The sequence below is a fragment of the Chionomys nivalis genome, chromosome 25, assembly GCF_950005125.1.
Source record: "Chionomys nivalis chromosome 25, mChiNiv1.1, whole genome shotgun sequence".
NCBI classification, from domain to species: Eukaryota; Metazoa; Chordata; class Mammalia; order Rodentia; family Cricetidae; genus Chionomys; species Chionomys nivalis.
Window position 1 is genome coordinate 28921832 of NC_080110.1, and position 12984 is coordinate 28934815.

The window sequence follows — 12984 nt, forward strand, 5'->3', positions numbered from 1 at the left end:
TGCCTCAGCCTCCCGAGTGTTGGGCGTACAGCCTTGGTTGTTCCGGTGGGGACACGGCTTCGTTGTTAAAGCCTGGATCATCTCGCCCTTTTCCTGAATGTTAGAATCCTGTTGGGGATAGTGGGAACGCAGAGCCTTTAGCTGAGGAGCTACTTTTGTGAATTTGCCTCTAGCGGCGGGCCTGTTCCCTGCTTTGAGACTTTGGCGACCTTGGTGAGGCGAGGAGGGAAAAGTTTCTAGCCATTCTCTGTCTCTTTGCATCTGATTCAGATGAGGCTGCGGATTTATTCTAAAATTCTTGTACGCTGGGTTAAGGTCTAGCGATGTTAGTAACCAAGAACAGTATTTGCTTGTCAAAAATTGACAGATTAAGGCAGACGTAGACCAGTGAACCACTTATTCAGGGCACGACACAAGTTTAAGGAAAGTAAAACATTTTGGAAGAGCGGTAGCTTGAAGGCAATCAAAATAAAGTACTACATGTGCCGTGAAATGAAAGCTGTATTCAGATCTGCAAAATGGGGGTGCTAGGCTCAATATGGTTGAAGGGGATGAAAATAAGAACTTTTGTGTTTTGTCTTTCAGTAGTTCAGGCTGCCCTAAACTCACTATGCAGTACAGGCTGACTTCAAATTTAGGGTAACCCTGCTGTGCTCGTATTACAGGCTTTTGTATTTTGTTTAATGCTATTGGTATCATTGAGCCCAGACTCTGAGGCGATGCTCACCATGTAGTCTTCATCCTCTTTGCCTGTTTCACAAGCGCCAGGCAGACTGAAGCCTTACCACCTGTCAGGGAAAAGAGAACAGTCTGGCATAGTGGCACAGGCTTCTTTGGTTTGTTTGTTTTTGAGACAGGGTTTCTCTGTAGCTTTAGAGCCTATCCTGGACCTCTCTTTATAGACCAGGCTGGCCTCGAACTCAGAGATCCGCCTGCCTCCCTAGTCCTGGGATTAAAGGCCTGCACCACCATTGCCTGGCAGTATCACAGATTTGTAATCTCAGCTAAGGAAGCTGGGGCGGCAACCTTCAGTCCAGTCGGGCTGCATACTGTTTGAAGACAGTCTGGGTGACTTCTCGCTTCTAAATTTCAATTTTTAATTTTTTTTCTGAGGTTTGTAAGTATTTTGCCATCATGTATGTGTATCACGTGTGTGCCTGACACCCTCATGGAGGTCAAAAGAGGCCATGAGATCCTCTGGAACTGGAGCTGTGAACCATGTAGGTTCTGGAACTAGAACCTGGGTCTTTGAGAAGAGCACCCAGTTCTCTGCTGAGCCATCTTTAGCTCCCTCAAAGTTTTAAAGGAGCTGGGGGTCATGGCCCATGCCTTTAATCCCAACATTTGTCAGGGGCGGAGGCAGGTGAATCTCTTGAGTTCTAGGCCAGTCTGGTCTATATATCCAACCCAGGACAGCCGGGGCTATATAGCATGGACGAGTCCTGGGTTCAGTTCATGGCACCACCATTACTATCACGGCCCTCAGAGAAAAGACCAGCTGTTAGGATGGAGCACATGTTTGCTGGAAGAAACAGGACAGGCCTTGTAAAGAAACTTTTTCAGGGCTGCAGACATGGCTCAGGGGTTAGGAGCATTGACTGCCCTTCCATAATACCTGTGTTCAGTTTAACTGGTCCCAGGAGGTCTGACTCCTCCTGGCCTCCATTGGCACCAGGCTTGTACATTGTGCATAGACATTACATGCAGGCAAAACATCCATACATGAAACAAATTTACAAGAAACAAGGCCAGATGGCATTAATCTCAGCAAGGATTAAAGCTCAGGCAGTGATACTCCGTCTGAAAAGCAAAAACAGAAGGGATGGAGAGATGTAGAGAACTCGTTCAATTATCAGCATCCACATGGTGACTCACAGCTGTAACAGGCAAAACACCAGTGCCCGTAAAATAACTAAAAAAGAAATGGAAATAAGGACTAGAATGGTGTGGGACAATTCTGTATTCTGTCAATTATGTTTTAAATAAACACTGATTGGTCAGTAGCCAGGCAGGAAGTAGAGGTGGGGCAAGGAGAACAGGAGAATTCAGGGAAGGAGGAAGCCCATTCCTCTGCAGTCCTGCCCAGATCACAGAAGAAGCAAGATGTGACCTACCCTGCCGAAAAAGGTACCGAGCCATGTGGCTAACGTAGAATAATGGGCTGGTATACGTTATAAGAGCTAATACGAAGCCTGAGCTAATGGGCCAATCATTTTATATCTAATGTAGACTTCTGTGTGATTCTTTGGGGCTAAATGGCTGTGGGAACTGGGCAGGACAGAAACCCAACAAGCAGGCCCTCGTGTTACAGTAGAAGGCTATTCAGTTCATAAGAGGATGTTACTTGCTCATGCTGCAGGTCACAACTCCGCAGCCTTGGTTCCTAACACAGCATGCTACAGCTTGCACTGCCAGTACCTTCCCACACGGGACGCAACAAACCCTGCTGCTGACTGCAGCTCAGATTGAGACTATTGCATCTAATAGAATGCAGTGTTCTTCACTGAACACACAACGTTTTCTGGGGTTTTGTTTTGTTTTCTCAAGACAGGGTTTCTCTGTGTATTTCTGGCTGTCCTGGAACTTGCTCTGCAGACCAGGCTGGCTTTTAACTCACAAGAGATCTGCCTGCCTGTGCCTCCTGAGTGCTGGGATTAAAGGAATGTACTACCACACCCAGGTTAAGTTTTTAGTTCTTATATAGGCTTAAGTATGGAAAGCAAAGACTTTTCTACCATCAGCAGACAAATATCAAGTGAGTATATCTTTGACTTGTACTTTTGGAATATTCTCTCCCACACACAGGGTTTGTCTGTGTGGCCTTGACTGTCCTGGAACTTATTCTATAGACCAGGCTGACTTCAAACTACCTTTTGTGGGGTTTGGGGTTTGAAGAGATGGCTCAGCAGTTAAGAACATATACTGCTCTTACAAAGGTCCCAAGTTCATTTCCCAGCACCCATGTCAAGCAGCTCACAACTACATGTAACTCCAGCTCCAGAAGATATATGTAGTCCTGGAACTCTGTGTGGTCCTGGCCTGGAACTCTCTCTGTAGACCAGGCTGGCCTCAAACTCAGAGATCTGTCAGGGTCCAACCCCAACATAAACTAACTCTCTGGACCGGTGTGGAGGTATGGGAATAATTGAGACACAGTTCACACAATATCGGAAGGAAGTCTCAGGGTTCATTCAAATCCTGAAAATCACCTGCATTTATTCTCCAAACAGCTTTTATCTCCAAAGGTAAACTGAGGGGGGAAGTCCATTAGCATTCTGTTTCCCGGGTATGGGGTAGCAGGACTAAAGTCAAGTCCTCAGCTCTGTCACTAGCTTCGATTAACACCTCTTCCCAGGCAATCCCCATAATTGCAAAGAAGGGAGCAGAACAACATTATTATATCCTGACCCAAGCGGCAGCCAGTCTGTAAGTGCTATTGTGACCACCTCAGTTGCAACTGTGATTTGAGCGCCTGGCCGCCAATACAATGCAGAAATATGTGGCCTGTATAATATTGCTCCACAGAGATCCGCCTGCCTCTGCCTCCGGAGTGCTGGGATTAAAAGTGTGCACCACTGTTGCTTGGCTTGAATCAGGGATCTTGTGTATGCTAGGCAAACATTCTAACACTGTGCTAAACATCACCAGCTTGAAATACATTTTTTTTTAGTACTAGGTATTGAACACAGCATTTCATACATGCTAAGCAAATACTCTACCAGTGAGTTGTATTCCTAGGTTTTTTTCTTTTTTTTCCTTTGAGACAGGGTCTGTGTAGCCCTGATTGTCCTGGAACTCACAGGGTAGATAAGGTTGGCCTTAAAGGTCTGCCTGCTTCTGTCTCCCAAGTACCGGGTTTACAAGCATGTGTTACCTGTCTTCCTGACCATTAAAATTATATAGTAGTCACTCATTACTCTCAGATTGGATAAAAACTGATGGCAGGTGAGTTAGAGTTGGTCTGCAAGCAATAGTTTGCTAACCTCTGGCCTGCATATGGACCCCAAGGTGTTGGGAAAATATTCTTTTGAAACAATTGTCTCTCATGAGACACTTTGGAAGATTCAGGTCTACTGAATGGCAATCCACAATCCACTCCTCCTTTGGTTACTTCTCTGACTTTCCTAACCCCATCTCAATGGGTTTCACATACTTCATTCATGCCTTTAACCATAGTCTCAGCCATTAGCTGACATGACCCAAGCTGTGACAGGTTTGCCTTGTACATTTACTGACAATGTAATTTCTGCTGGGAGGTCACGATTCAAACACAGGAGTTTATGTTCTCAATATTTCTAGAGGAAAGAAGAGGCTTTAGAAGATTTTAGAAAAATATTGAAAAAATATAGCAAAGTAGTATGCATTATCTCTGTGGCAAAGCATAATTATAAAACTATCCTAAGAGATTGGAACTTTTGTGAAACTTATAGCCAAGCCGGGCGGTGGTGGCGCACACCTTTAATCCCAGCACTCGGGAGGCAGAGGCAGGCAGATCTTTCTGAGTTTGAGGCCAGCCTGGTCTACAAGAGCTAGTTCCAGGACAGGCTCCAAAGCTACAAAGAAACCCTGTCTCAAAAAAACAAAACAAAAACCCCCAAAAATTAAAAAAAAAAATAGCATCCTTTGAGGGATCTTTTGCTACATCTTTACGGAAAATAAAGAAATGTAGTTGTATGAATTGCAGCAACAGATCAGTTGAAAAAAGATTATCAATCTGGCTTTCAAAGTGAGCAAACACAATTGCCCAAGAATCACTATTTTGGAATAACCAATCATTCTGTTGTTTAGTATAAGGAACATTGGTCATAGCTGGTTCTTTGCCAAAATATCCCTTCGATTCTACCTTGCTCTTCTGTATTAGGCAAGCTACTGCTTCAAAATAAGGGTTTAATACCTTACCTGGTGAAATGGGATGGTGTAGCCATAAAAGTGGACTGTTATGCCATAAAACTGCTGTAGGAGTAAGTTTTGTAGGTAATGTACGTGCTTGCCAAGGCTGATCATAATTAACATAATGTACTTGCTGTTTCTGTACAGCATACTCTACCTGGGAGAGTACCTGTCAAGCAGCTTCTGTAAGCTTTCTCGTGGAATATGGATCATTGCTCCCTTTAAGAATTTCACTCAGTGGTTCAGAAACTCCTGTGGGATATTTTAAATTAAAGGTCTCAGTCTTTGCTTTTCCAGCTTGGGCCCGGCAGAATGGCTCCCGCAAAGAAGGGTGGCGAGAAGAAGAAGGGCCGTTCTGCCATCAACGAGGTGGTGACCCGAGAATACACCATCAACATTCACAAGCGCATCCATGGCGTGGGCTTCAAGAAGCGTGCTCCTAGGGCACTCAAAAAAATCCGGAAATTTGCCATGAAGGAGATGGGGACTCCAGATGTGCGGATTGATACCAGGCTCAATAAAGCTGTCTGGGCCAAAGGAATAAGGAATGTTCCATATCGTATCCGGGTACGTTTGTCCAGAAAACGTAATGAGGATGAGGACTCACCAAACAAACTCTACACATTGGTAACTTACGTGCCTGTTACCACATTCAAAAATCTACAGACAGTCAATGTAGATGAGAACTAACCTACTGAATCTCAAATAAAGTTGGAGAACTGCCAAAAAAAAAAAAAAAAAAAAAAAAAGGTCTCAGTCTTTGTGTGTTTTCTTAAAAGTCTGTAAACTAGGGTTGGGGAGATGGCTTAGTAGTTAAAGCACTGACTGCTCTCCCAAAGGACCCAGGTTCAATTCCCAGCACTCACAGGGCAGCTCACAACTGTCTGTACCTGTAGTTCTAGAGATCTAATGCCCAATGGCTTACATGCAGGCAAAACATGTACCTGTAGTTCTAGAGATCTAATGCCCAATGACTTACATGCAGGCAAAACACCGCTGCACATAAAATAAAAATAAATTTAAAGAAAAAGAGAAAAAGGTTTGTAAACTATCTTTCTAATCCAGTTTGCAGGTCTGCCTAGCTGACAGGCTTAACTGACACATTGGTACTTTTACAGACCCCTGTCAGGGTCTGGGGCTCAGTTCCCTCAGGCTACTTTTGTGCAGTTTGGCCATCAGGCTTGGAACCAGGATCTGGGCTTGAAGCTGGGTCATGTAGTGGAGCACAAGCCATGCCCCCTCCACTGCTTGGCCATCCTATCTGGGAACCTGGGAGCAGGAGGTACCAGTCCCTCATTGCCTGCTGTGCCTGGGCACTGACTATGTTTTTATGTCTAGCAGTCCCATCTGTTAGAGGCAGCTGACAAATTTACAGGCTCTCAGGTGCCTGCCATTATAGTGGCTCTGAGACTGCCGCGTGAGACCACAAGCTTAGGTGGGTATAACCACACCAATTATTACTATCTTTTATTTTATTTTAAATCTTTTAATCACAAAATCAGGAGTATTCCTGAATCCTCATCTGTTAAGTCATAGATTTATCTATAATAGGTTCCTTGGCTCATGGACCAGATAGCTTCTAGACATCACAACTAACTGGACGCTGACTGTGGGAGGTACAGCCCTTTAAACCTACTTTGTCTCTACCTCTCCTGGCTGCACCGCACAGTGTGGGTCACTCAGCTGGCTGCCACAATCTCAGTGGTAACCTAGGCCATTGCTAGCTCATTCTTTCCACCCACTCAGCAGCAATAGAGGCTGTGGCAAGGTGACCAAAGCACTGCCGCTTACAGGAAGGCCAGGCCTTATTCTGGTCACTCCAAGACCTGGAGCAGCCTGCAAGCGTTTGTGGATAAAACGCTAGCACGGGGGTAGGAATATATTTACAAACTCTAAAAATGTTTTGTTTCCTTTGTTTCTGCTCCATTTCAGCTCCTCTAGCTATCAAAATACACCAAAGCAACTGTACAGATAGTTGAATACTATTTACTTGTTCCATATCTACAAATATTTAGTTTTACTTCCAATTTTATGCCCTGCCTTTCACTTTCCTTTTTTTTTTTTTTTTTTTTTTTTTCTTTGGTTTTTCGAGACAGGGTTTCTCTGTGGTTTTGGAGCCTGTCCTGGAACTAGCTCTTGTAGACCAGGCTGGTCTCGAACTCACAGAGATCCGCCTGCCTCTGCCTCCCAAGTGCTGGGATTAAAGGCGTGCGCCACCACCGCCCGGCTTACTTTCCTTTTTTTACTATCTACTATTTATTTCCAAGTGCTCACTATTTACCTCTCCACCTGTGGTGCAATTTTTTCTTTTTTCTTTTTTTTTGATTTTTCGAGACAGGGTTTCTCCATAGATTTTTGGTTACTGTCCTGGAACTAGCTCTTGTACACCAGGCTGGCCTCGAACTCACAGAGATCTGCCTGCCTCTGCCTCCCAAGTGCTGGGATTAAAGGCGTGCGCCACCACCGCCCGGCTCACTTTCCTTTTTTTACTATCTACTATTTATTTCCAAGTGCTCACTATTTACCTCTCCACCTGTGGTGCAATTTTTTCTTTTTTCTTTTTTTTTGATTTTTCGAGACAGGGTTTCTCCATAGATTTTTGGTTACTGTCCTGGAACTAGCTCTTGTACACCAGGCTGGCCTCGAACTCACAGAGATCCGCCTGCCTCTGCCTCCCGAGTGCTGGGATTAAAGGCGTGCGCCACCACTGCTGGCGCGGTGCAATTTTCTTGCGGAATACGTACTCCCTTGTATGCCTGGCCACACTCCTGTGTGTTTCGGGGTTCACTGGTCAGTCCCATGTTGGGCACCATTTGTTGGGGACCAGCCTTGACAAAACTACCTCTTGCCAGGTAGATGCATATGTTTCTCCATTTTATTTTTATTCGTGTCTTCTTATTCCTTACTAATATTTTCTAAACCCCCATGCCTCTACCCTGGCAAGAGGTAACTTTGTTGAGGCTGGTCCCCAACGTCATACTTAATAAAACACTGTGAGGTCATTTAAGATTTAGGAGTGCTATTGTACTGTACTCAGCCTGTTTAACCTACCTTTCACAACCTTACTTGCCTCAGATTTTCTACATAATCAACTTTTCCAACCTAAGCTAAGATATACCTTTAATCTACTCTTCCCTATCCCTGTCCTATGAGTAATTCATGTATACATGTGTACTGTGGTAGTCATTTGCTGAAAACAGCAATAGACTGGAAGCTACTTTATAAAATGAATATCTACCACACATGCTAACATCATTTTTCAGATAACTGACTCACAGCTGGAGTCAGTTATTCAATCCTTTCTTAAAAGCTGTTAAAGATGTCTATAAAAGTATCCTTTATTCCTGCCCCATATGATGCTTTCTGTGCTGTTCAATAAAAAAAAAAAAAAAAAAGTGAAGCCCTCTGTTAGGTTTTTTTTGTTTTGTTTTTCGAGACAGGGTTTCTCTGTGGCTTTGGAGCCTGTCCTGGAACTAGCTCAGTAGACCAGGCTGGTCTCGAACTCACAGAGATCCGCCTACCTCTGCCTCCCGAGTGCTGGGATTAAAGGTGTGCGCCACCACCGCCCGGCTAGCCCTCTGTTAGGGATTCACACACACACACTTTAAGAGTATATATACTCTTAAAGTTTATAGCACAGAAAAAATTATAGGAGGCTGGGAGGTGGTTCCATTGGCAAAGTAAAGTGTTTGCCACATTAAGAATGAAGACTTCAAAAAAAAAAAAATAAAGTCAGGCTGATGTTGATGTGGGATTCCCCTCTGTACGCTGTGAATACCATTGGTTAATAAAGGACTGTCTTCAGCCTGCACAGGGCAAATAGAGGTAGGTGGGGAAAACTAAACTGAATGCCAGGTGAAAGAACAAAGAGTCAAGAGAAGCCACGCCAGATGGAACTTTAACCAGTAAGCCACAGCCACGTGGCAATATACAGATTAATAGAAACAGGTTAAATTAAGATGTAAGCATTAGCCAATAAGAAACTAGAGTTAATGGGTCAAACAATGATTTAATTAATACAGTTTCTATGTGGTTATTTCGGGGCTGAGCAGACGGAAACAAAGAAGGGGCTCCTTAAAACATCAGGTGGTGGTGATGCATGCCTTTAACCCCAGCACTTGGGAGGCAGAGGCAGGAGGATCTCTGTGCATTCAAGTCCAGCCTGGTCTACAGAGGGAGTTCCCGGAAAGCCAGGGCTACAACAGAGAAACACTGTCTCAAAACAAACCAAAAAAAAAAAAAAAAAAAAGGTTCAGATCCTCCTTGGTAGTACTCATGTTAGAAACAAACACCACATGAAACAGTGTCTGCCTGTGAACCTCGTCCTGGAGAGGCAGTAAAGGAAGAATCACTGGGGCTTGATGGCCAGATATTCTAGCCAAATTCATCTTCTCCAGGTCCTGTGAGAGACCATGTCTCAAAGCTGGGTGGTGATGGCGCACACCTTTAGTCTCAGCACTTGGGAGGCAGAGGCAGGTGGATCTCTTGAGTTTGAGGCCAGCCTGGTCTACAAGAGCTCCAATATAGGCTCCAAAGCTACAATGAAGCCCTGTCTGTGAAAAACTAACAAAAAAGCAACCAATCAACCAAACAAACAAACCCTGTATCAAAAATAAAACATTGGGCATGGTGGAACATCTTTAAGCCCAGTATTTGGGAGGCAGTTTGAGGTCAGCCTGGTCTACATAGTGACTTCCAGACCAGCCAAGGCTGGATAAGTGGGAACAACTTCAAAAAAGCAATGAGATGGAGAGTAACTGAGGAAGAACCTTCACACTGACCTGTTTCCATGCTCATGCAAATACATAGTGAGTGCATTCACAATCACATGAACACACAGATTACAGAAAGAATGCCAGGTATGCTAGCTCATACCAAGCTGATTGCTAGGAGTTGGGGGCTAGCCTGGGCTTAGAAAGTAAACTCTCAAAAATATAAAGCCTGTTGGGCATGGTCGTTCAAGCCTGTAAGGTAATGTCAGTATTTTGAAGGCTTAAGAAGGAGAATTTTGAGTCTGAGGTGCAGAGTAAGATCTGGGTCATTGAAGACTACAGTAAAAGCCTGCATCAGAACAAACAAGGGCCGGGCGGTGGTGGCACACGCCTTTAATCCCAGCACTCGGGAGGCAGAGGCAGGCGGATCTCTGTGAGTTCGAGACCAGCCTGGTCTACAAGAGCTAGTTCCAGGACAGGCTCCAAAACCACAGAGAAACCCTGTCTCGAAAAACCAAAAAAAACAAAAAAACAAACAAACAAAAAGAACAAACAAGGGCTGGAACAATGGTCATCTGGTAAGGCCATTCTGTTCTGCAGAGGACCCGTGCTTGTTTTCCAACACCTCACATGCTCTAACTCACAGAGAATTCAATACACTTTTCTGTAGACAGCAGTCAGTTCCTGTCTCACCAATCCCAAAGAAACACACGGGGGGAGGGGAGGGGGGGCTGGAGAGATGGCTCAGTGGTTAAGAACACTGACTGTTCTTCCAGAGGACCCGGGTTCAATTCCCAGCACCCACATGGCAGCTCACAACTGTCTAAAGATCCAATTGCAGGGGATCTGACACCTTTATACCAATGCACATAAAAAAAAAAAAGTTAAATAAACCTTAAAAAAAAAAAGAAACACAGAGAGGCTTATATTAATTATAAACTGTTTGGTCTATTGTCCAGGCTTATTACTATATAGCTCTTAAATTCACCCATAATTCTCATCTATGTTCAGCCATGTGGCTTGGTACCTTTTCTCAGTAAGGCATTCTCATCTTCCTCTTCCCAGAACTTTCCTAGTCTGGTTGCCTCGCCTATACTTCATGTCTGGCTGTTGGCCAATCAGAGCTTTATTAAATCAATAGGAGTGACAAATGTTTAGTGTACAAGAACATTGTTCCACAGCACTTTTCTGACTTCTTTAGGCACCAGACATACACGTGGTTAACATGCACACTTAAAAGAATTTAAACATACCTCCTCCCAACATACTTTTAAAAACTGCTAATTCACAAATCCAAAAAGTGTCAGTCTGTTATGGCAGAAACATATATGGGCATGCTTGTCTTCACCCAGGGCAGTGATTGCTAAGTAACAAGTTCACAAGTTGATTTAGTTGGCTACTATGTGCCAAGTAGTTTGAATTTACTTGCTTGAGGAAAAACAAGACCCCACCAGCCCAGGCAGCGTTTCTCTATGTAGCTCAGGCTGTCTTGGAATTCACTCTGTAGACCAGGCTGGCCTGGTCTTCCACCTGCCTATCTTCCAGCATATCACCACTGCACAGGCTACTTTATCCCAAACTTAATTTTGATATTAACTCATATGCCATAGATTGTTAGAGACCACAGAATACCAGGCAGAGAGCTGATACAGATGCAAAGGTCACACAGAGTTTGATGCTAGCCTCATAAAGCCAAAAGAAAAGAGCCCTGGCTATAATGTGTAAAGCAAATTCAGTGTATTTTGAAGAAACCGCAGGGTAGACAGGCGACTCAACTACTTACTCAGAGAATCCAGACTCAATTCCCAGCAACCACGTGTAAATAACCATCTATAACTCCTCAGTCACTGCATGCAAGTGGTACAAAGACATACATGCAGGCAAAACACTCATACATATAAAATTGATAAATGTAAAAATAATTTCTTTAAAGTTCAATGTGGTGAGAATTTAGGAGACAGTGTATATGGAGTGGAGGACAGGGTAAAGGGTTGGAGAGAATTCAGGACTATATTGACAAGCACTACACACCTATTTAAGGATTCCTCCCACCCCTTTTAAATGAGACTGAGCCGAGACTTGTTTTTTTGAGACAGAGTTTCTCTGTATAGCCTTGGCTGGCCCAGAATCACAGATCTATCTACCTGCCTCTGCCTCCTGAGAGGCTTGCACCACCACTGCCTGGCTTGAAACTTGTTTTTAAGACATGGTTTTGCCAGGCGGCGGTGGCGCACGCCTTTAATCCCAGCACTCGGAAGGCAGAGGCAGGCGGATCTCTGTGAGTTCGAGACCAGCCTGGTCTACAAGAGCTAGTTTCCAGGACAGGCTCCAAAACCACAGAGAAACCCTGTCTCGGAAAAAAAAAAAAAAAAAAAAGACATGGTTTTACTGTGTAGCCCTGGCAAGCATGGAACTTGCTATGTACACCAGGCTGGCCTCAAAATCAGAGATCCTCCTGCCTCTTCCACCGGGCCCAGGGTTTTAAATCAATACTAATCAACCCTAAAAGCTTACATGTTCAATGAAGGCTTTGTCCCTTTCTGATATATAAACCACAGAAAACACCTAAGGGTCCTTCCCTCTCCTTTCTTTGCTTTCTAGTCTCCAGTAGGCAGTTTTGTTCCACTTCCTCCCAGCCTTCATGTTCAACCTTCCAATAGTCTACTTCAAAAGCTCAACAAAATTAACATTTCTTTTTTTTTTTGGTTTTTCGAGACAGGGTTTCTCTGTGGTTTTGGAGCCTGTCCTGGAACTAGCTCTTGTAGACCAGGCTGGTCTCGAACTCACAGAGATCCGCCTGCCTCTGCCTCTCGAGTGCTGGGATTAAAGGCGTGCGCCACCACCGCCCGGCTCAAAATTAACATTTCTTCACTTAATGTTGTTCCTTTTTTGATAGTTTTGTATCAAGTTTGTATCTCAAACTTGGCACGTAGTCATGGAAAACCTTCCAACACCTGATCCTCCTGCTTCTACATCTCAAGTGCTATTATTGTGCATGACACCATGCTAGGCACAGACTGAATTTCCTCCATCTTGTTAAAGTAACAGAAAGCCGAGTAGCTTGAGGTAGTATTTTTTATTTTTGGTTATGAGCCTAGCCTTTAACAGCTGAGCTAACTCTCCAGCCCTTGAGGTAATATTTTTTATTTTTTTTAGTTTTTTCGAGACAGGTTTCTCTGTAGCTTTGGAGCCTGTCCTGGAACTAGCTCTTGTAGACCAGGCTGGGCTCAGACTCAGAGATCCGCCTGCCTCTGCCTCCTCAGTGCTAGGATTAAAGGTGTGCGCCACTACCGCCCGGCTGAGGTAGTATTTTTTATAGGCCTTTTGGAGACAGGCTTCAACTTTTGAGGCCTAAATTGGCTTGAAACTAATCTAGGCTGGC

The 12984-nt window shown here is 44.2% G+C and overlaps 1 protein-coding gene across 1 annotated transcript; it reads left to right on the forward strand.

Annotated features, from left to right (window-relative positions):
* Nucleotides 1-5100: 5100 nt before the first annotated feature.
* Nucleotides 5101-5580, forward strand: LOC130866566 (60S ribosomal protein L31-like). The gene has a single exon (XM_057758097.1). It carries the CDS (start codon nucleotides 5203-5205, stop codon nucleotides 5578-5580), a length of 378 nt encoding a protein of 125 aa, XP_057614080.1. The 5' UTR covers nucleotides 5101-5202.
* The last annotated feature ends 7404 nt before the right edge of the window (nucleotides 5581-12984 follow it).